Consider the following 24426-nt stretch of genomic DNA (forward strand, 5'->3'; position numbering starts at 1 on the left):
AAAAATAAAACTGGCTTACAGGCATGAATGCCTCATTGTCTCTGCCAACATCCAAATATTGCAAAATTTGAAAGAGACAGGATCTTGAAGGCAGGATCGGGTCCTGAATGGAGTTTACTTCCCAGATTTGGGTGGTAGAAGCATAAAATTGTTACCATCTAACAATGTTGTGAGTCATGATGGTGTAAAGTCCGTGACACCTCCCTCTCCTCCCTGTATGGGATGGTGCTGTGTGCAGCCACCACTGCCACTGTATGTTGCACAATCCCTTCTACTGTAACACTGGGTAGATATTGACAGGTGACTGCACTTTGCATTCACCACTTGCTTCCTTCTCCTTGCAAGATGTGCATGCAGAGCCCAAGATGAAGGTTGAGTTCGCTCCTCTGTCTCTGCCACTGCAGAGAAGGCTTCAGACAGCATCAGTGGTTCAATGGGTCTTCAGCTTCCTGGGTCTAGGTAAGAGACACCTCTTCTTCCTTTTTCTGAGAAGTCAGAGAAGCTTTCCATAGAATTGCAGTATTGGGTTGGAAGGGACCTTAAATATCATCCAGTTCCAATCCCCTGCCATGGGCAAGGACACCTTCCACTAGACTGGGTTGCTCCAAGCCCCATCCAACCTGGCCTTGAACAGGTCCCCAAGGGATGGGGCAGCCACAGCTTCCTTAAGCAATCTGTGCCACTGTTTTTGGCTTCTTCTCACCACCTGATCAGAGCACGGTGGCACTAAGGAAGTGTATGGCTGCCTGCCTGTGCATGGGAATATTTACAGGTCTTATGCAGCATCTAAACCTGGGTGGGGTTTTCAGTTTCTCTTGCCCTTTAGGTTTAGAGTTTTCCTGGTTTAAGCTGTTGCTCTGCTTGGTGTTAGGGATGGGAAACAGAATTACCATGCTTGAGGAATGGTACCATAAGAAGAGCATTGAGGACTCTGCTTTGCAGCCCTGGGAACAGACACTTCACTTTTTACAGATGCCCCTGAACATTCGAAAAGGTTGTTTTTCAAAGAAAACCCAAACAGTTGAGGAAAAGACACACCAGCAAACTGAGATGCAGACAAACTCATTGCTTGGTGGATGGCATCAGGTGCTGATGGAAATGACACACATGCAGTTTTGGATAGGATGCACAGGGAAATAAAGAGATGGGAGACCCAGAAGTGCGTCATCAGAGAGTACAAACTGCCTGGAGACATTTAGAGCCCATCAGGCTGGAAGGTGGCATCCCAGTGTTTCCTAGCGTTAGGGAAATAAAGAGATAGGAGTATCAGAGGCAGGTAATCATTGTAAAATGTCAGGGGCCATCTGCAGCCCATCAGGAGCCAAGCTAAAAGGTAACATCACAGAGTTTCCCATTGTTATGCCAGTTGTGAATCTCAGATGGGATGTGCATAAAGCTCCTCATTTGTTGTGGCAATACAGTTGTTGACTAGCCCCAGAACATAGCAGGTCTTTGTGTGTATCCATTTCCTGGTACACAAACATCTCCAGAACTATACCTGCACAGAAAGCACAGGCTGTGCTTCTGAGTCCCACTTGGTTTCTGAGATGGGCCCTTCCAAATTCTGCCACAGACTTAAGTCTGAATGGCCACCTTTGCACCGGTATCTGATGGACCGGAGGACTGCGCCATACTGGTCCAGATAGTGTAGCTCTTTAAATGTTTCTTGGTGTAGGATTGGTCCATGCTAAGTATCACTCTTCTGAACTACACATTAGCCCAGTTTGGGCAATTCCAGAGGCCAGGGGCCATTGCTGGTCACCGGGATGGGTGAAGCTACCTTTTTTTTGGAAGAGAAGTGCCAAACAGCCACCCTTGCTGCCATTGTGTACTTGTGTTATAAACCCTGGGGGTCTCCCTGAGCAGAAGAGATGCCACCTGTGATCAACATTCCAGTGAAGAAGAGATGCCACCTGTGATCAACCTTCTGCCACCAGAGAACACCTGTCAGGAGGAGACATGAATGTGTCCTGGCAAGAAAGATGGAGATCTGGCAAGAGCTGTGCAGCCTTGGACCCAGCTGGCCAAGATGGGACATTTTGGGGTGCTCCATGATTCCCTCTCTGTCCCTGCCACCTGCATTTCCTTCCACAGTACATGAATCAGTTGGGATGCAGTAGAGATGTGGTCGCAGTGCTAACAAGGGATCCAACAGCACATCCCCATTCCCAGCATGGATGCAGTTGGGGCTTATGGAGTTTTAACAGTATTTTCCAATAAAACAATTTGTACTTGAGGTTTTTTTCCTTCTTGGTATTGGGAGCAAACTGGCACTTGACTTTCCACAGATGAAAATTACTTCTGGAGCCAGCAGAATGACAGCAAATGGCCAGGAGGAAGGAATCCTCTACAGTTGTAGGAGTTACTTGCAACACAGGTTCTATCTCCTGCAGGGAAACGCAGCTTGCTCTGCATGGGGATGAGACCTAAACCCACTCCTCCTCCCATGGCTGACCTTCCAGACCTTATCTTCTTTCCCCGGAAGAATTTGATTTGTTGTTTGGGTGTTTTGGTGTGTTTTTGTGGGTTTGTTTGTTTCTGGTTTTGGTTTTAGTTTGGGGTCTTTTTGGTGATACAATCTGAAACCAAAAGCAGTTAAGAAATGCTCTTAAGAAGGGCATTAGAAAGGTGATAACAAAACCTTATGAAGCAATTCCAGCTGGTTTGGTTCATTTTACAAAGTTTCTTTGAGCCTGGAGCTTTCCACCCAAAATCTCCCAGTTAACAACTGCATAAGGTAGATGCTAAGAGATACCATTATTTTCATCGTGAGCTGCCAAGCACCCCTTGTTGCACTGTTATAACCCTCAGGCACAGAGCTCAGACCTTCCGTGGGCAGGATTTAGCTGCTGGTTGCTCCATTGTTTGGGAGACAGGCTTGTGCTTCTGCTGCCAGAAGAGGGCTTCTGAAAACACCCATTTGACCGCTGCACAGGTCTTCGACCAGAGATCCCAGCAGCACTGATTGCAGGCAGCTGTTGCTATGGTTGTGCAAATGCATCGCCTGAAAAGCCAAGCTCTGGGCAAGGGACTCATTCATTCCTGGCAGGATGGTGGGTGAGGGCAGCAGCTTGGCCTCAGTGCTGGCAAGGAGCTCTGCTCCAGCATCCCTTGCAACAGGCAGGCATTGTCTGCCCTGCCAGTTTTCCTGAGGATGTTCCTGACAAGAGCATGGAGACAAAAGGTTTCATTTTATTTCAGAGGCTGACAGCTGCTGTAGGAAGAGTTCAAGGTGTAAGAATGGGTTGCAGGGCATGGAGTGAGGACCCCATTGCCTCTCCAGTACATGATCCGAGTACCGACCAGTGCCCCCTCGTAATAGAAGGGAACCAGGCTACTGCAGAGAAGTGAAATCAGCAGGCTGGTGCCCAAGCCTGCTGCACTGCTTCCTGCTGCCTCTCTCATTCCTACTCTCCACTGGGCATGGACGTCCATCCAGACACACCATGCAGAACCATGAGTGCAGGGCTGAACCATGGCAAACAAACCTAGTGCAGGGGCAGTAGACCTGGGCACGCTGCCTCTGCAGACCCAGCATAACAAACCCAGCCTTCAAACCCTTTGAGTCATTAGGATTGGCTTAAAGGGCAATGTGGTACCGGTGTGATCAGGCTTCCTTGGCAGCTAAGTGTAGTCCACAGTCTGCCCAGATCAGCTGTGCCCAAGGGTGCCGTATCAGTGTAGGTGGTCACTATCAGGGACTCCAGGCTGGCACTGGGGACCTCAGGAACATGCATCTGGAAGCATTCAAGGCCAGGTTGGATGGGACTCTGAACAACCTGGTTTAGTGGAAGGTATCCCTGCCCATGGTGGGGCAGTTAGAACTGGATGGTCTTTAAGATCCCTCTAACCCAACACATTCTGTGATTCTGTGATGATTTTGCAAACCTTCCTGACAAGCGCAGTATGAATCTGACTCACTTTGGGGCTGTTGCAATAAAAAAAATCTCTTTCTGTGGGCTGCAGTTTTCCCTGTTTCAGGCTGAATGAACAAATTCTGGGTTAGCAGCACTTTGATGGGACATGGTCGCTGCTTAGACTTGGCCAGAAGAGTCCTCCATGTGCTTTGAAACCTGTGGCTTGTTTGGAACCCATGGCTCACTTGGACCCCATGGCATATTTGTGCTTTCTGTGATATGGCCATTTTTTTGTCCAGAGAGGGATTTGCAGCTCACAGCAAAACTACTCAGCATAAGAAACCCACCACTTCATTTTTGCTCTGAGCTTCTTTGAAGGAATCTATCCCAGGAAACCACTTGGCCTGTGAAAGAATACAAGTAAGCCATCAATTGATGTCTCTTTTCTTTGCTGAGTCCCATACAGCCATAGAGATGTGAGATGCTGAGTCCTGGACCATGAAAAGTTGCTGCAACCTTGCTCAACAGGTGCAGCGCAGAGTCCAAGACCATCCTATGAATGCTTCATCCAAAGCCAAATCTCACCATGGACAACCACAAAGAAACCTTCTTGCATCTGGACTGGTCAGAAAGTGCAAGATTTAGGGTCTGCACATGGCATTCCTTCTTGTCAAGGACGCTTTGGTTTTAGTTTTGGTTTGAAGCAGTCTCCACTTTCCATGACAGTGCAGACAGTGCAGCAGCTAATCTCAGCCCAGCCCAGAATTATCTGGCTATTTTCAGATAACAGAACTGATGCATCTGCAAAGACTTGCATGATGCCCTTAGCCCTGCTCTTACAGCCCTTGTCTGCCTTGAAAGGGCTCTGTGTAAGGGCTTAAGCCATTTTATAGCAATTTAGTATGTGCAATTGGACTATAGCACAAGAGTCCAGACCTGCAGAGGGAGGAGATGAGGATCACGCCTGTTTGCAACCTCACACCCAAACCTGCCCATTTCTTCTGAGCAGTGGGACTGGTGGTGGTGGACTCAACCTGGGGACCTGACATGGCTTTTGGGAAGCACTAATAGAGCTCTGTGGCAAATACTCTGCCACTGGTGGCCCAGAAAGTCTCAGTGTCCAGACAGTGCTACAGAGTGTCTCCTTCTCACCAAACTACAGACCATAAATAATCAGGTGCCTGCCTAAGGTTGGAATTGGTTTAGATGAAGATTTAACTGTACATTTTCTGGAACTTTCCTGTCTCTTTGGTCCCATCCACAGTAACTTTCAGACTGACAGTCCATTCTGGGACAGGAATGGGCTCCTTTCCCACAGAGCACCAAAAGGTTTTAAAAGGACACAAACCCCCCAAAACTTAAAATTGAATGAAGGTCACTGAGTGCAAATTCTGCTCTGAAAAAAAAAAAAAAAAGGTGAATTAAAAATGAATTGAGGAAGAACTTAATAAGTATATAATTGAGAGATAAAGCATGGATTTGGACCAGAACTACTCCTTCACTTTGCAGAATGTACTTTGAGCTTTGCACAGTATAATAAAAAGAGAATTAGGCACTGCACAGTTTTGCAGCAGGCCTGACAACCTAACTCCCAGCTGTAGTAAAATTGTGTTTATTTATCATGTGGACCCTGGAGCTGCAGTTCATGTTCTATGCAATTCCTGAGAGTTACAAAGTCTATGTCTGAGGCATTTGAAAAAGAAGCATGAGCTGCAGGTTGAGGGAGGGGATTCTCCTCCTCTGTTCCACTTTTGTGAGACTCCATTTGGAGCGAGTCCAGAGGAGGCCACAGAGATGCCCCAAGTGCTGGAGCCCCTCTTTTCTGAAGACAGGCTGGGAGTGCTGGGGGTGTTCAGCCTGAAGAAGAGAAGGCTCTGGGGAGACCTTAGAGCCTCTTCTAGTGCTAAAGAGGCTCTAAGGGAGCTGGAGAGGGACTTTTGACAAGGCTCTGGAATGACAGGACAAGGGGGAATGGCTTCCCACTGCCAGAGGGCAGGGTTAGAAGGGATATTGGGAAGATATTCTTGGCTCTGATGGTCGTGAGGCCCTGGCAACCACAGGTTGCCCAGAGAAGCTGTGAGTGCTGCATCCGTGGAAGTGTCTAAGGCCAGATTTGAGGGGACTTCTATGATTCCATTAAAAGTGTGGCACCAGGTGGGAGCAGTAGTTCTTTCTGACCTGCAGGATGCATTACAGGCTAGAACTGTTGCTTTGCAGAGAGCTGCAGGGTTTTTTCCACTGGAAAATTTGTAGTGCCTACCCAGGTGCCTGCTGCAGTGTCTCTACTTATAGGAAGACAAACAATCCCATTTCAGCTTTAAGGGGATTTAGGATCCTGTTAGATTATTGCACTTTTCCCCCCCATAGGGATTATTGGTTCTATCGTGACAGTGTTTTAAAAAGGGGCAAGGATTTGCTTTTCCATGCTTTGTAATCAGGGTGACTCATCACCAAAAAAGAAAAGCTACAAACATGATCCACTTATTTATCCATAAGTGAAAGCAAACAGGAGGTACACAAAGGTCTTAGATGAGAGCATTCTATTCCACTTCTCTGACAGGCCTTAGCTGAGATGAGGTGGAGAGAGCAGGTACGAGGTGATTCCCAAAGATGGAAAAGATGTCTCAGAGCATGAGGGTGTGGATGCATCTATATCACAGCTGAAGCTGAAGCTGAAGCTGAGCAGGGCATCTCCATCCTCATATCTTTCAGCCCTGGGTGGTGGATCTGTGATGAAGACCCAAAGTAGAACAAAATGTATAAAACATTATGTAACCCATGAGCTGGGGAGGGCAAAGGACTTGGATGAATCTTTGGGTATTTTTCAGCTCAGTCTTTCCCTTCACAAGCAATACTAAGGCTTCCAGAGGAACAGATGGAGAGGACACAGCTCTTCCCAGGCGCACATCTGCTTTACCAGGTGGCAGCTTGGTGGCTGATCATCACTTTCCAGTCTCTGCAGACAGTATTGGGCTTGAGTGGGATTTCATGTACCAAATGATGTTTGTTTGCACAAAGACTTTTCTTCTCTTGTTCCCATGCCAAAACATAGGGTATAAGGGAGGTGGGAGGTAGAGGTAAAAGCTGAGCACTAACTGGAGAAAGTCCCAAGTTATGGAAGTCTTAGAGAATGAAATAGAACATTCTTATAAAATTCATGATGACATCGAGTTGAAAGAACTGAAAATCCTCTAGACTCCAAGATTAGAGTTGAGACTGAACCTGAGAAGTGGAGGAAAGGGTCCAAAATCAATAATAAAAAACTCAGTAAAGAGTAAAATCTTATCTATGTGTATAAATCATGGACACAACTAAAATAGGGAATCATTAGCTCAAGAAAAAGCTATTGGGGACTGTACAGGCTGGATATAGGACCCTTTTTGCTGCCATTGCAAAGTATCAGGTGTCATCAGGGGGTATTAACAGCAGTTTTGGAGTAAAACAAGGCCATTATCATTGCAGAGATTAGTCTGACTCCAGAGAAAAGCAAGACAGCAAAGGATAGAGAGCTGATCCATGAGAATGTGAATCCACTGTGAATGCAGTGAGATCCATCAGTCTTTTGGGAAGAGGGGGACATGGTGGCCTTTGGAAAAATTGGTGGTTGCTACAAGGCAGGTGCTTGGTGTCTTTTCAGGTTCCTGGGGAGGATAAAAAAGAAACCACCTCTGCATCAGAGGTTCCTTCACACTGACATATTCAGCAGCAAGCTCAGTGGAGGCTTGGGCTACATCCCAGGACCAAAATGCCTCTCCAAGTGAACTATTCCTCTCCCAAAGTCCACCTAATCCAACTGCCAAGTCACTGCTGGCTTTTCTTTCAGCACAGTGCTGTACAGCTGCCTTCATCGCCCTCTTCTTCACTCGTTTTTGGCTGGTCAGTACCCTCTATGCTGCATGGTGGTTAATAGACAGGGAGAAACCCAGCAAGGGTGGGCGGCGGATCCACATCCTCCGGAACTGCATCATCTGGAGGTACATGAGGGACTATTTCCCCATCACGGTAAGTGCCACCGATCCATCGGCTCTTCAGTGTTTCAGGGACCAGCTTTGTCCTTGGAGTCTGGATACAGTCTGGGGTCAGCAGTCATGGCATGGGGTGCTAGAAGTTTAGTGTTGAAGGATAATCTTCCCAGCTCCCAGATTACTGGAAGACACAGTAAAAAATGGGGATCACCATGTTCACAAACCACATCCTTCAATCATCTGTCTTTTCCACACCTATTTAACCTTGCTGCATTACAGCTGTTAGGTAAATCTCACCTTTGTTTTCCGTGTCTATATTGCAACATTCCTGCCCTTCAGGTTGTTCAGAATTTACCTATTTGGCACAGGGCCAAGTTTTAACCAAAATCAAGAGATCCTGGGTGTCCTGCAATGTCAGTATCCCCTTCTGCTGAGGAAGGGGATGGATGGGTAAATCTGTGTGTGCACTGGGCAGTCTCACAGAGCTGCTGTTCTCTTGAGAGGGGCTTCTGTGACATTCCCTGATTTACTTAATGCATGTGGCTGGCCTTTGCACTTACTCTTTTATCTGGTGTCCCCTTGGCATGGTGTGGATGCATGGAGTAGCAGCAAGTCCTGCCTCAGAGCCATCACCATTTGGTACAAATCTGAGGAATGCAGTAGAAGAGCTCATGGGTTGTGCAAGGAAGAGAGCTTCAAGGGTAGATCAGGAAATGGGAATTTCTAAGGTAATTCCTTTAGAAACCCATTGCCTGTTGAGAGAACTCAGATGGGATGCACCCAGCTGGTCAGAAATCACCTGGAGTCAGAAGCTGGGTGCCGCAGTCCAGGATAATGAAGTCGAGAGCCCAAAAATCCAAAGAACCCACCAGCCCAAAAGAAAAAATAAGAACCCAGCCTGAGAGTCCATCCTGAATGGAGTAGGGCCTGGGATAAGGATTAAGGGGAGCCAGAGCAAAGTGAGGACCAGAGATGACATGCCCATCAGCTTTCCTGCTCAACCAGAAATGACCCTCTTCTCTGCTCTCATAAGATCCCACCTGGAATACTGTGCACAGGTCTGGTGCTCCCAACATAAGAAGGTTAAATGGCACTTCTGGGGCAAGTCCAGAGGAGGCCACGAAGTCAAAAAGGGGACTGGAGCACCTGTCCTATGGAGACAGCTGAGAAAATTGGGGCTGTTCATCCTGGAGAAGGTTGTGTGGACACCTCACAGCACCTTCAAGTATCTGAAAAGGCCTTACAGAGAAGATGGAGAGAGACTGTTAATCAGAAACTATAGTGATGGAACAAGGGGGAATGGGTTCAAACTGTAAGGGAGTAGATTTAGATGGGATATTGGAAGAAATTCTTGGCTGTGAGGTTGGTGAGGCCATGGCACAGGTTGCCCAGAGAAGCTGTGACTGTGCCGTGCCTGGAAGTGTCCAAGGCCAGGTTAGACGGGCCTTGGAGCAACCTGGTCTAGTGGAAGGTGTCCATTCCCATGGCAGGGAGTGGAATGTTTTTAAGGCCCCTTTGATAGTGAAATCGGCCAGAAAATAAGCTTTCTAATACAATTTGAAGTGTTAGAAAGCAGGCATTCTTTATCTGTGCAGAACATATTACAGGGGTATCTCCTTTTATCTAATGTGTGTGATAAGGCTTTACAATAAGGTATTTATCCATTATAATCATACATGTTCATTAAAGCGTGTCTCCTAGCTAACACATAAATCATCACTTTTCCTAGAACTTATTTGCATGCCTCCTACTGGAAATCATTTTATGATCTTGGAGGATCCTCTAAAGGGATCTCTGGTGGTCCTATTCAGTGAATACTTCGATTTGAAAGGTGACCTTTCCTTGAAATTTTTCTTTAGGCATATGCTGTTGCTTCTTGTTACCTAACTTGCAAAAAAACCCACTGTAGTCCTCTTTATCTGTTCCTCCACTGGTAAGACGCATTTATCATCCAGCGTGCATACCTTTACATCCTTTTATGGGGTTTTTTGCTAATTAGGCTTTAAACTCTATTCAGCAACTTCAGGAAAACTGAAAATTTCTATTCTCTATGTTATTTATCACATTCCAACCCAAACCATACATTAATGCAATGATTTTTGTGACTGTAATAATTATATGCAAATATATATTCTGTAAATTATCTGCGGCCATAATCCACCACTTACGAAGTGTTGGACCAACATCTCTGCTGAAATTCAGCTGCCAGCTCAGCCCAGCAATGATCCTTCTCCTGTCCCTTTCTAATGGACATGGAACCCCGCTCCTGAATGCTTCACTGCATTCCGTGTCTCTCCTTTCTTTTAAGAGGACCACTAAGACCAGTAGAGGGAGCATGGTATGGGGTTTGGCTGCAGCTACCTGGGGGAGGGCCGGGAGGGTTCTGTGGAGCCTTTCTCCCCATTTCTCTGGGAGAAAATAGAGGAAGTTCCACAAAAGGACAGCAGAAAAATTTAAAAAATATATAATATAGAGAGCATTATAACCAGGCAATCACATAATACTATTTCTCCAAGATATTTTTTCAGTCATAGAAACATGGAATCATAAAATGTTTTGGGTTGGAAGAGACCTCAATGAACATGCAGTTCCAACCCCCCTACCATGGTCAGGGACACCTTCCACTAGACCAGGTTGCTCCAAGCCCTGCCCAACTTGGTCTTGAAAACTTCCAGGGATGGGGCAGCCACAGCTTCTCTGGACAACCTGTGCCATCAGCATCCTCACAGCCAAGGATTTCTGCCAAATATCCCATCTAACCCTGCTCTCTGGCAGTTTGAAGCCATCCCCATTTGTTCTGTCCCTCCAGGCCCTTGTCCAAAATCCCTCTCCAGCTCTCTTTAAACCCCTTTAGGCACTGGCAGGGGCTCTAAGGTCTCACCTTTTCTTCTTCAGGCTGAACAACGCCACTTGCCCAAAGTCCCAGCACAAGGGGCACAAGGAAGTGAGATGTGGGGACACAGACTGGGTTGGCATCCAGGACTCTGGGCTGTATTTGTGTGTAGATTGAGTTTGTTAAGCCCTGGAGAATTAGGCATTCTGGGAAGATTAAGTGTGCCTCCTAATCCTACCAGATCCCAGCAGCAAACATAGCATGGTCAAGTGTTTGGAGGCAGCATGTGCTGCCTGCTGTCTTATTTTAGGAAACAGCTTTAAACACTGCTTTTAAGGGATCCCTGTGCATGTTTGCTATCTTGGAAGCAAAGAGAGGTTGGGATGAGCATCTGTTCTCTGGGCAGTGTGAATTTGCAGTATGCTGCAGTACATGGAGCATGCCAGTGATGAGCTAGGCCACTGCAGTGTGTGCAAGGTGCGCCTTCTGCTGATACCACCCTTGCACAAGTACCACTTTGCTGTTGGATTTATCCCCCTTGGAACTGATTCCATTTCAATTAATGATTTGAGAATCAGAGCCAGGCAGGACCCAAATGAGCTTGAGTGTTTTCAAAAGGGGGATGAGAAAAACTGCAGTGAGAATCCAAGTCAGGGTCCAGTTCATTGCCCAGAGAAGTTATTTCTGCTTAATTTCTCTGCATTTAAAACCTACCTTAAAAAAAAAAAAAAGTATGTGTGTATATATATACTTTTTTTTTTTTTTTTTTTAATATGCCCTCATTGTAGTCCTTCAATTGGCCTGGAATTGTTTCAAAATTGTGTAGATGTGGCACTTGGGGACATGGTTTAATGGTGGTCTTGTCAGTGCTGGGGTAATGGTTGGACTTGATGGTCTCAGAGGGCTTTTATGACCTAAATGAATCTATGATTCTTCAATTCCAATACATGGCTGAGCTCAGCTGCATTATAAAGTTGTGAAAAATACACAAAAAGGTGTAAAATTAATCTGGTTGGGCTAGAGTATGTCTGAACAGATGACCAGTGATGTCTGCTGTGTTGATGTTGCCTACAGAGTGATTTTGGATGCTGTGGACTGCTCTATCTATGCTATGTTGAAAAACTAGTCAGTAATCTGTCTGCTGCTGCCCAAACCCTATCTCCGTGTTCACAATCCCTTCCTCATCATTTATCAGTGCATCTTTACGATGAAGGATACACCCAGCCTAACAGTAAAAACAAATTGCATCCTCTGGGCAAGTGAATGGACATTGTGGCTTTTTCTCCCCAGTCCCATCCTGTCCTGTCACCATCCTCCCTCATACAGCCATGGTGCTTTGGTAACCCCAGATGAGGAAGGTGAAACTGGAAAAGTGTAAGCATAATCTTGACAAGATCTATCTCTACCACAGTCCTCAAACAGAGGTCACCATATTTCTTGCTGACTGAAAATTGGGGCTGGATGCTTGGCTTAGGCAAGACATCTCACCTTTGGATCACAAAACCTGGGTTATGAGTCCATTCTAGCAGTAGGAAGTGAAAATTAACGTCTTGGGGGAAATTTTGTTGTGGTTTTTTAGGTTTCTCAGTTAATTTCTTCCCGTTGTTTTCAGGGAGACGCTAGAAGGGGGAGGGGGTGACTTTTTTGGGTGAATAGCCAGCGATCGAGACACAAAAAGAAGTCCCCTGGCATTCCAGTGGAGTTGTTGTGGGGTTGGGGAGTTTTTGGCTGGGGGAGTGGGCTTTTCTGTTCAGGGTTTTTCGGGAGTTGTGGCGTGATGCCACGGTAAGTTGTGGACTCGGACCCGAGACTTGATGGGGGTGGGTCCTGCCTTCCTTCCATTCGGGGATTGAGGAGAGCGTGGTGCTGCGGGAGTTTGTGTATTCGGCTCCAGGACTTTGCTACGCTACAATTCGGCACCACGATCGAATCTGCCTGCTTTCCCTGCTTCTGCCAGCTGCTCCTTGTTAGTGCTGAGATCGAACCCTGAGTTTGCAAAAGGAGCAAGTTCCTTCCTCCCCTCCCGGCGCCGGCTGAGGGGATCACGGCATCTCTCTGCCTCGCTAGAGCCGGCTGCGCCCCCTGCGGGCCGTGATCATAACTACACCATAGGGAAAAACTGTAGTTGGTGGGCTGGAAGCTTCTGCTATTGTACTGTGGTTTGTTCTGTCCTGATACATATATATATATATATATATATATATATATATTCTAGTAAAGAACTGTTAGTCCTTTTTCTACTTTTTTTTGCCTGAAAGCCCTGTAATTTTGAAATTAAAATCGCTTGGAGGGAGGGGTATTTTCTTCCTGTTCCAGGAAGGTTCCTGCCTTCCTTGGCAGACATTTGCCTTTTAACCCAAGACAGGGACATATTTTGTTTTCAGCTGCTGTCATCATTCAGAGCAACCCCAGTAGGGTTAATCATGCCGGCTTTATTCAGGGCAGCCTGGAAAGAACCTGCGGTACAGGAAAGGCCCCTGTGGTCTTCGCCACACTGTTTTCTCCCTGTGAAGAGCCACCAGGACATTTCTTACAAGCCTTGGGGTTATCTAAGTGCCAGCTGGACCTTGTTGTCTGCAGCAACCTCTGTCATTGTGCTTGTGGCCTTGGTGGTGTTACTGGTTTTATTGTTAGCATAACTAAAATGAATTATTGGAGAATTAGTTGAACCCTTGAAGCTGTAGTTTGGGAAGGCTCCATCCCGTGGCTCATTCATTCTCATCATTGCACAAACCGTGATGGAGGTTATTTGAATGTTTTGTGATTCTGGGGAATTACAAGGCACTGTAGAGGGGACTGTTCCAGTTCATGTGAACCAATCACTGCCAGGAATGTTTCCTTTCTCTCCACAGAAGAGTGGTATTATTTGTAACTGGGGACTTGTGTCATGGCCCATGACATTAAATACAATTTCTGATTTCCAGAGGTCTTGGCTGTTCCCTTTGCTTCCTTCTGTTGGCTGGAAGAGGGATTGTCAGGGAAAAAGAAAGTCATGGCCAAATGGCCCAAAGCCACCTTGCTATCCTTTTCTGAGAAACTTCTCTGTCCCATGTGTTGGCACTCTTCTGTTCTGGCGGGTCCTTAAGTAAGAGGGGGGGCATGGCTGTGATCTATTGGAGGACTGTCCCCCACCATCTGCACTGCTAATCCACTGGATAAAGGAAGTCCTACAAGAACAAGGGAGGACTTTGGACCTTCCATCCTTACCAAGCCTTTGGAGTGAGGGTGGTGAAGTCCCATCCAAACTCAATTTAAATCCACCTAGCTGGTCAGATTCTCCAATATTTGCTGCAAACGCAGCTCTGACATGGCATTGTGACACCAGGAGAAAACCCCAGGGCTCAAAGATCTCACTGTTTCCAACTGCCCCTCTCAGACCTTCACCATTGCTGGGACCTGAAACCCACCCTCAGCAGCTGCTGGCAGTACTCAGATACTTGCCCTTCTTTTGGTCTCCCATTCAGACACCCTTGGATGGGTGACCTGCTTCTTTTCAGCTTGGCACAATTTGTCCTTCTTCAGATCTGGCTGGGTTTCTTGGATATCTTTGTTGGGCTTCTTCCCACAGAGAAACTGACTGCCTGTTTCATCCTGCAAGAGATGCTTTTGGGAGGTGCCCATGGAAAACTAGAGACCTGAGGATTTGTTTAGTACAAAGTTGAAAGGAGGTTTATCCTACTTAAGAGCAGATTACTGACAGTAACATCCACAGAAGCAGAGTTTGGGACCAGAGAAGGATAAAAAACAGTAGCAATTCAATTTGGGAGACTTTAAATGAAGAAGGCAGGAGCTTGCTGATCAGCTCTCCTAACCTCTCCTCCTCCATCACATCCTCTTCTGCTCTCTGAATGACTGTGGGGGTAATGCCATGCTCCTCCCTCTCTCCCACCTCATGTTCATTGATCCTTAAGGATGCAATGACATGGCACATCAGTGTCCTCCCTGACTACATGCCCCCTGACATGGTATGCACCATGCAGTGCTCCTACTCATTTCAACTTGACTTGATTAATTCCTCACTTAACAACTTTTTAACCCCTTCAGCCCTGCAGACAATGCATCTCCAGGGGTTTCTGGAGCACCCACCCTCCAAACCTTTAGACTCTGGGAGAATTTTATTTGAATCATAGAATCACAGAATGATTTTGGTTGGAAGGGACCTTAAAGGTCATCTAGTTTTAACCCCCTGCCATGGGCAGGCATGCCATTCACTAGACCAGGTTGCTCCAAGCTCCATCCAACTTGGCCTTGAATATTTACAGGGATGGAGCATTCACAACTTTTTTGGGCAACCTGTGCCAGAGCCTCACTACCCCTTCCTCAAGCATTAGTGCACCAGCCTTAAACAGGGAATTGCCTGTCCTCTGTCTTCCCAAGGTTTGGGACAGGACAATCCAGTCAGTAGGGAACAACTAGGAGAACCCAGCCACATCTCAAGGGATGAATTAAATCATCCTGGTTAAACCAGTGCTGAACTCCTGGGCTGATAAAGTCACTCAGAAGCCCTAGCTCCAATTATCTTAATTCCACTCCAAAATTAATTAAAACTAAACCAAAACAAAGATGAAATGAAGAGCACTTTAATACCTCATCAATATCATCAAATTAATAATCTATTTGGGATGTTAATGCCATTTAACTAATCCAGTTTAAAATAAATTTGGATTAATTTGCTTGAGATCCTCACTAGTACATGGGCTCTTATCAGAGCTCCTGTAAGTCTGCATATGCATTTCCCTAACACAGCTGACAGTGCATGGAGCAGGTCCCACCATGTCTCTTGGGGAGCTGAGGGAACTGGGGCAGAGTTTCACCCATGTCCTGGACCCACATTTGAGTAGACAGAATAAAGGGAGTTTTCTATTACAGAGTACTCACTGCAAGCCCTGAAAAATTGTAGCTATCAAGCTATACTTCTCCATGATGAAGCATAAAATAGACCTCATCCTTCAAAATTTAAGTTCATTAAGTTCTTCACTGAAAGGGTTGTCCAGTCGTGGCACAGGCTGTCCAACACAATGGTGGACTCCCCATTCCTGGAAACACTTAAAAGCCATGTGGATATGGCAGCTGGGGACATGGATTAGTGGTGGCCTTGGCAGTGCTGGCAGAGCATTTGGACTCCATGATCTTAGAGAGCTTTTCCAACCTAAACAATTATGATTTGTTAGGAAGGCCAAGATCATCCCACATCTGGGATCCAGAAGGCTTCATAGCACTTTTGAGAATGCATCATTACTGCTCATCAGCAGGCATCCTGACCATGCCAAGGGGAATCTCAAGGAAGTCAACAAACCCATGGCTCAGCTTGGAGAGCACAACCCTGAGCTGCTAACAGCTCATTTCTTTCAGACCACAGGTCATACACATTAACTTGGCATCTCAGACACCTCTGAGATGAGATACTGCTCTTAGCTCACCAGAAAAACCTTGGGTTTTTTCATGCTCATGCACACACCAGCTTGGTTGGACCCTTAAGTACTTAGACAACTATTATATGTTCAATTCATTCATAAAGACCAGAATAGCAAGTGCCATCCAGAGGGTGTGGAAAAGACAGCTCATTCAAGGCAGGATGGAGGATAGTCCCACTCCTTGGCACCTCAAACCCAGCTCCATTAGGCAGTTCGGCTGGACAGCAGGAGAGGGAGGCTGTTCACAGTCACATTATTAACTTTCCTGGCAGTTTGGGAATGGAGACTGACCTCTGCCAGGTGGAGAGGGAAGAAGTGAGACAGTGGGAACAATCCAGAAGGGAGGATGGAGTTTCTGTGTGGAAGAGTTTCCAGAGGGAAAAGGGTAGTGTAGAGTCTAGACCTACAGTGTAAGAGACTTTGCCCAAGTCTCTCCTCTGCTACAGATTTCTTTCTTAGTCTTGTATAAGCTCTCTGGTTTCTCTGTGAGTTTTGGCCAAATCATCCAGATGTGAGCAGATATTGTGACAACCTGAGGACATTCTTTCCCCAGGGCTACTGCAGGGGACAGCTCTTGCAGAAACATTAACCAGATGCATCAAGTCTTGAGGGATTCAACTGCTACCCTCCAGCTGCCCATGGCTTAGGCAGTGAGTCAAAAATCACAGACTCAAATACCAGGGTGACATTGGAAGAGAACTCTGGAGGTCAACATGCCCAACCCCCTGCTCAAGCAGGGCCACCCAGAGCCAGTTGCCCAGGACCATGTCTTATCACAGAATCACAAAATGGTTTGGGTTGGAAGGGGCCTTAAAACTCATCTCATTGGAACAAGGACACCTTCCACTAGACCAGGCTGCTCTAAGTCCCATCCAATGAACACTTCCAGGGATGGGGAAGCCACAGCTTCTCTGGGCAACCTGTGCCAGGGCCTCACCACCCTCATCATAAAAATACTTCTTCCTCATAGCTAGTCTTAATCTTCCCTCTCTTAGTTTAAAACCATTCTCCCTTGTCTTGTCACTCCAAGCACTGTCCTGTGTTCTTTGCTTTCCTGTCCTCCCTCCTCTTTCACTGCGAAGAGCACCAAGACAGCAGCTGATTGTTTCCTAGGGAGGGTTTTTACAGATGTGTGGTGTCTTAGCACAGGCGAACTCTCCCATCAAGGAAGTTTGCACAGTTCAGTGGCTGCTGTCTTGTGTCCCCCTCCGCGCTTCTTGTCTCCTTGCACATACACAGCCAGAAATGTAGCAGTTTCCAACATGCCTGAGCATCTTGCTTCCCTGCTTATAAATCAGTTGGAGATGAAAGGTTGTTTGGAAGGTGAAGATGAATGCAGGAAACATTGATGCAAGCTGAGATTATTCAAAATAGCAAATGGTAGCAGGGGCCTTGGGCATTTAGTGATTCAGCCATCTGCTTTTCTTCCTGCCTAGAGACCTCTGCATTTAGGCAGTGATGGGACTTTTGTTTGTCCATTCCCCTCATTAGGAGCAGGTGCTTGAATGGGCACATGTACAGTCAACAGTGCCTTTGGACAGGTGGAAAATGAGCCATGATGTAAGAAAGTAAAATACACTCTCATGATTAGCCTGCAGTTCTAGCTGCTTCTAGGAAAATACATGCACCATTAACTGCACCCTGAGTGCAGATTGAATCAGGGTGCTTGGAGGGGTGACACTGAAATGCATAGGGCTTTGGTTGTTCTTGAGCACAAGTGCCTTTGAGTTGTCTGGAAATGCATGGTGCCTCTGTGATAACAGAATCACAGAATTGTTTAGGTTGGAAAAGCCCTCTAAGACCATCGAGTCCAACTGTTGCCCAGCACTATCACAAACACCCACTTAACCATGTCCCCAAGTGCCACACCTACATATTTTTTGAACAATTTCAGGGATTGTGGTCCCACCACTTCCCTGGTCATCTTGTTTCAATGTCTGACCACCCTTTCAGGGAGGAAATGATGTGATGACTAACCTTGGAAAGGTTCATCCTCTGCTGCTGCTGTGAGCATCCTCAGCACCCACAGAAACAGTGCAGAGATGTTAGCATTCACTTTTGCCTGCTTCTGCCTGGGCTGTGCACATGCTGGCTGATATTGGCATGGCAAGGTCTTCTTGGTTCCAGAGCTGGAGGGTGGGTTTGTCACACCAGCTCCTCTCCCCTGGGCAGTCCATAACAAGTGTAATTAAGTTCAAATCCCAGTTGTTCCTTATCTCCCATTAACCATCCCCTCTTGTTCTGTGGTACCCATTCTCCCATGTAGTCTATCCCAGGCTTCAATGTCACTTTCAGATAGGCTGAGGATTTTAACAAGCTGCTTAGCCAGCCCTCAAGGGCTGGCCATGAGCTGCACTGTGTCTGCAATCCATGCTGCCCATCCCTAAAATGCTGGACATGGGCATTTCCCGTTCCCTCCTCCTGCTAAAGTTGCTGCAGCCTTGGGCAGACATCCACTACTCTTTGATGGAGCTGGGCACCCAACACAGACACAAACAGCTGGCCTCCTGCAGGCTTTCCCCAGTGGGAAGAAAACCATCAGCTTCTCTGTTAGATGTCTGGGAATTAGATTTCAACTTACCATGTGTGAAAAACATCCTGGAATCACCTGGCACATGCTTCAGGACAGGATAAACCTTGGATCCACACCAAGCTGTTGGGTGGGACATGTGCTTGTGCTGTGTAGTAGGTCTACCAGTGATTATGCACTTCCTCTGCTGTTCTGGTTGTGGGATCAAGAGGGATTGTGTGGAAAAAAATCATCCTTTTTTCACTTTTCCCCCCAAATTAGAAAATGTATTGGAGGACATCTTAAACAAAGTTGGTTCCCAACATCACCTAGACCAGTTCAAGGCAACATAAGGAACTGTGCCATTAGAAAAGTCATTTTAGGCCAATTGGTAGGAGGAGATGGAAATATGGGCAATGAAATACATCTCAGTGAAAAATGAGGGAGTTGTTCCAGTTGACCTTTTCCAACAGAAAGGCACGGTGGGTGTGAGGCACACCCCTCCAGGAATGCCTTATCTGCTCTCCATAGCCAGTGTTCCACCCTGCTGAGTTGACAGCACTAACTCTGGCCCCTTTTCGGCTTCATCCCTGGGTCTAGTTGATGAAGACAGCAGAGCTGGACCCTCGGCAGAACTACCTGGTGGGATTTCATCCCCATGGAGTCCTGGCAGCTGGAGCCTTTCTCAATTTCTGCACAGAGGCATCTGGCTTTTCCATGCTCTTCCCAGGCATCACCCCACATCTGATGATGCTTTCCCTGTGGTTTCGCATCCCGTTCTTCAGGGACTATGTAATGAGTGGAGGTAAGGAACATGGGCCTCTGGCATGCAGTGGTATATGTGGGTGCTTTTTAGAGGAACACATAGTGAAGATACATGGGAAAGAGGAGTCAAGGGTCTGTTTTTCCCCATCTGGGGCCAATTGGATCCCATTCATGGACACAGCTATTAGAGATGGTAACCCAAAACCTTTGAAGTTAAAAATTGCCCTCCTCACTGTTATCTCTGTTGTTCAACTTCATAAATGGTCTCTGTGCTCAGGGCATCACTCTGCCAGCTGCTGTGCAACAGCAAAATGCAGAGCAAATTGTGAACAGAAACACTGAGAGCGGCAGGGCAGGGTGTTCCTGTATCTCTTTCCATAAAAATTATATTCAGGTTTGAAATTATGAGGAAAAAAACCCCCTCTTTTTCTGAAGCATCTGCTGCTTCCAGGGAAGTAGCATCCAGGGACAGAGGATGAAAATAGCAGCTCATGCTACTGCAATGGAGTGTGGCAGGGGAGGAAGATGTAGTGAAAAGGAATAGGAAAAGGGACAGGTAAAAATTAAATGGAGAGAGGCGAAAGGGAGTTTTGAGAGATTTTTGGACACTGGCAGAATGACCTCCATCTCTCAGTAGTGGGCTTGGCAATGGTCACTTCTCCAGATGAATGTGGGCAGAATTCAATAGGCTAAACATAGGCATCCTGTTCCATCTGATGTACCTTAGGGCATCCGTTACCCTGTTTTCCACATAAACTCTGGCTCCTGCTGCTGAAAAAATATTTACATAGAGAGTGAGAAATCCAAACAGTGAGATATATGAGATACTTATGACCCAGGTGAAGGCAGGTTTAATCACTGTAATGTGGGAGCTGGGTGCATAACTCAATTTCAGGTCAATTTAATCCATTTCACAATGAGGTTTTAATGTGCAATTTATTTCAGCCCCTGAAACAAGGATTGATATTTTTTTAAATAGTCAAAACAATGTTGCTTTGTCATTTCTGAATTAAAGATTTCTAACTTATTCAAGTAAACAACACCAAGGGACCAAATCCTTCATTAAATTCCACTTTAAATTAGCACCATCCACTGAAACGTGTGTTTTGACCTAAAGCAAATGTTTCTCTGACTTCAGAATTATTCAGAATTGGACACGGTCTCACTTGACAACAAACTGAAACAGATTTTTCCTAGGGCTCAAGTGCAGCTAGTTCTCAGTTTATTTTTTTTCCTTATTTTTTCCCTCATTTCTCACTTCTGAGCCAGACAGCAAATGGATAATTTTGTACTCACCCAGCAGAGCTGTGGACAAATCCAGCACCTTTTAAGGGAGTTGGGCTGGGGTTATCAACTCTGAAAATAAACTATTCAGCACCTCTCCAGAGATGGATTATGGGGGAAAAAGGTTCAGAACAAACCACAGTCAGGTGTGTTTTACAGATGGGTTTTACTTTTAATTCCTCTCTGCTCTCCAGGCCTCATCCCCTCTGACAAGGAGAGTGCATCCTACGTGCTGCAGAAGCCAGGGGGTGGGAACTTGCTGGCCATCATTGTCGGTGGGGCACAGGAGGCACTGGATGCCCGGCCAGGATCCTTCACCTTGCTGCTGAAGAACAGGAAGGGATTTGTGCGCCTGGCCATCCAGCACGGGTGATGCAGGGGGTGGGGTCCAGGGGTGCTGAGGGAGGGGTGCTTGGCTCTGTGACTGATTAATGGGTGTTTCTGCTTTGGAGAGGAATGAAGGGGTTTTGGGATGGACTTTGCTGATCATGTCACCCTACTGGTTTTGACTCCCTGCAGCACCCCCCTGGTCCCTGCCTTTTCCTTTGGGGAGAATGATGTCTTTGACCAGGTGAAAAATCCCAAGGGCTCCTGGCTGCGGAGGATTCAGCACCGGCTCCAGAAGATCATGGGCATCTCCCTTCCCCTCTTCCACGCACGAGGCATCTTCCAGTACAGCTTTGGGCTGATACCGTACCGACGGCCCATCTGCACCGTGGGTGAGTCAATCCACAGAATTCTGACATGATGCCAGACACACTCAGGCTGGCCAAACTGGGGAAACAGGGTCAGTCCCAGAGTTGTGACATCCTCCTGCCAGGCTGAAGCATCATGCCAGAGAGCACGAGCAGTAGTGGGCTAGAAATGTGGTGCAAAGCAGCATCCCCAACTGTTCTCGTGTCACACTGGTTTGGCAATCTGGTTTGATCTCCTGACAGATCTCCAGTCATCTGGGTTGTGCTGGGAAGAGCCCCAGAGCAAATGTGGCCACCTCATCACTTCTGTGAGATACAGACAACCCCAACACCACAACATGGTGACAAAAACCACTCCAATAGGGTTGCGTTAAACATCTTCCAAGGCAGTTTTACAAACACAAGTAGGACTAGCAGGTCAAGGGAGAGGATTCTGCCCCTCTGCCCTACTCAGGTGAGACCCCCTCCTGCAGTGCTGCCTCCTGCTCTGGGGTAAGAGCATCAGAAGGATGGGGAGCTGCTGGAGTGAGTTCAGAGGAAGCCACCAAGATGCTCTAAGGGCTGGAGTGCCCCTGCTCTGGAGACAGGCTGGGAGAGCTGGGAATGTTCATCCTGGAAAAGAGAAGGCTCTGGGGAGACCTCAGAGCCCCTGCCAGCGCCTAAAGGGGCTCCAAGAAAGCTGAACAGGGGTTTTGGACAAGGGCCTGGAGTAACAGGATGGCAGGGTTAGATGAATGGGAAGAAATTTTTGGCTGTGAGGGCCTGGCACAGGTTGCCCAGAGAAGCTGTGGCTGCTCCGCTTCTCTGGAAGTGTTCAAGGGCAGGTGGGACAGGGCTTAGAGCAACCTGGTCTAGTGGAAGGTGTCCCTGCTCATGGCAGGGGGGTAGAATGAGGTGATCTTTAAGGTCACTACCAAGCCAAACTATCCTGTGGTTCTGTGAACACTGAAGCAGTTTGCAGGTTTGCTCAGTGTCCTGTGCAAACACATCTGCAAATCCAAACCTATTTGCATGTGAAATGAACTATTTTGACCAGAGACCATGTCTGTGGGAGACCAAATTTCAAGAAAATCCTTGGTTTTGAGTAAGTTTTTCGATGTCTCCATGCTTGGCCCACTAGCGTGGCTGATGCTCTGTGAATTAATGTAATTAAAAATGCTGTTTGGAATGGTTAGAGCTTACACCACTGATTAAGTTTGACAATCAGCAATTACTTCTAATTGTATTACAACCTGTTTGGATTGTCTCAATGGTGTTATGAGCTGTGTAGCATCACATGGACTCTTCATTAATTGGATGAAGAATAGCATTATAAGATGTTGAAACCCTCTGTCAGTTGACAAAAACAATTTGAGTAAGAGACCGGAGCAAGAGAGGTACCTCATGGACTTCTCTGACCCCTGCCAGGTACCTGGTCCTGCCCCTGGTAGCTCTGGGAGATGGAAAGGCTCTTCTAGTGATAGGAATCAAAATAATTAGATTTTCTGTCGAATAAAACATGATTTTAAGAAGATAAATAAGTGCTTGGTTCCTAATAAAAATCAGATGTTTAATAGAATCTTTAATCTGAGCAAAGTGGAAGCACCTCCACTGCAAGTGTATTTAAATAGTGTGGGACTCCCTTGTTCCTCACCTTCCCCATTTGCAATGCAGATTCCCAGGGCCATGTGGAAACAGCTTGGAAAGCCCAACCTAAATATTATCCTGTCTTTATATTGTGTTTATCTGCAGCACATCTGAGATGTGAGAAGCAGATCTTGGGACTGCATTGGGATATACCACTTATTTCAAAAGACTACACAGAGGGTCTTTGACATTAACCAACTTTGTAGATGAGTAAACTGAGGCAAGGACCAGTGTGATCCTGGAGACCAAGAGCTTGGTCAGGATCTGAGCCACCATCCCTCCTTGGCTCTGCTATCTCCCAAGCTCCAGGAAATAACTGGCCATATTAACCTGTCCATCCTGGAGAGGCTGACCTCAGCTCTGTGCTAGGGTGAGCAGTGTTCAGACTGAATCCTCCTAACACCTGTGCTTCTTTTCCAGTTGGGAAGCCAATTCCAGTGCAGAAGAAGCACAGACCCTCTGAGGAAGAAGTTGATCAAGTCCATCAAAAATACCTAAATGAGTTGTCCAATCTCTTTGAGAAGCACAAAGCTAAATATAATGTCCCAGAGGATGGTCACCTGGAATTTATATAGAGTGCCTCAAGCAAGGTGAAACCATGGAGATCAAGCTCCAAGTTTCCCCTTTCGCTGGAATTACTTCACAAGCTCAACATACTCATAGTTAGCATATAGTCTGTATAGCACAGGGAAAAGAGCTTGATTTTCCAAGTATTTGCATGGGTGTAGAGCCAGGTTTTTAATTTTTTCTCCACGTAGGACACATAAAAGATATAAAAGAGAAGAAAAAAAAATCCCATTTGTGGTCAGCACAATTGAAACTCCCCAGCACAAAACTCGCACTTCCAGTCTGGCATGGATGCCAGTTTATACAGATATTTCCAGGCAGATCTGAAGTATTGAAATTATTTCCTTTGCATTATTTTCATTTTGAAATGGAAGAATGAGCCATAATTAGTGCTGAAGGCATATGGTTTTTAAAATATAATTCATCTAGATAAACAAATGAACATTGTTTGTTTGGTGCTTTTTACGTTTTTAATTGCTCTGTGCTCTTTTTTCTGAAGCACAGTTTATCAGAAAGGTCATATTCCTAGTATGATGCCAAGCACCCTCAGCAGAATGATGCCATAGCCCACTGGGGAAATAGAGATTAAATAAATTCCATTAGAAATATGTATTGGAACTATAAAATAGTTCTAATTATTGTAAAGAAACCAGAAGCCACTCTGGCAGTTATACTCACACCACCTGAGCTGGGACTGAGGGCCCTTGGCAGCTTCACACTCCACACTCACACAGTCAGACTGGGCTTCCTTACTGGCTCAACCCCTGGTTTCCATAGCACAGTCTCAGACATCCGTATCCTTCAAATAATTTAATTGCACAAGAACAAAATAACACCTTGGGGTGGGAGCCTCCAGAAGTGAGGAGGAATCTCCAAAACCAGAAACCCTCGGCTTATGTGCCCTTACTATC

The 24426-nt window shown here is 46.4% G+C and overlaps 1 protein-coding gene across 1 annotated transcript; it reads left to right on the forward strand.

Moving 5' to 3' along the window:
• Window positions 1-289: 289 nt before the first annotated feature.
• Window positions 290-23953, forward strand: MOGAT2 (monoacylglycerol O-acyltransferase 2). Its single transcript, XM_048293634.1, has 6 exons — window positions 290-459; window positions 7681-7859; window positions 19179-19383; window positions 20822-20996; window positions 21147-21346; window positions 23369-23953. Exons 1-6 carry the CDS (start codon window positions 366-368, stop codon window positions 23521-23523), a joined length of 1008 nt encoding a protein of 335 aa, XP_048149591.1. The 5' UTR covers window positions 290-365; the 3' UTR covers window positions 23524-23953.
• Window positions 23954-24426: the final 473 nt, after the last annotated feature.

The sequence above is a fragment of the Corvus hawaiiensis genome, chromosome 2 (assembly GCF_020740725.1).
Source record: "Corvus hawaiiensis isolate bCorHaw1 chromosome 2, bCorHaw1.pri.cur, whole genome shotgun sequence".
NCBI classification, from domain to species: Eukaryota; Metazoa; Chordata; class Aves; order Passeriformes; family Corvidae; genus Corvus; species Corvus hawaiiensis.

Excerpts from the sequence above, each read along its gene's own strand:
- MOGAT2 (XM_048293634.1), top strand. The coding sequence starts at position 366 with ATGAAGGTTGAGTTCGCTCCTCTGTCTCTGCCACTGCAGAGAAGGCTT. Across the intron at positions 460-7,680 it reads CTTCAGCTTCCTGGGTCTAG|CACAGTGCTGTACAGCTGCC; the intron begins GTAAGAGACACC and ends CTTTTCTTTCAG. Across the intron at positions 21,347-23,368 it reads ACGGCCCATCTGCACCGTGG|TTGGGAAGCCAATTCCAGTG; the intron begins GTGAGTCAATCC and ends CTTCTTTTCCAG.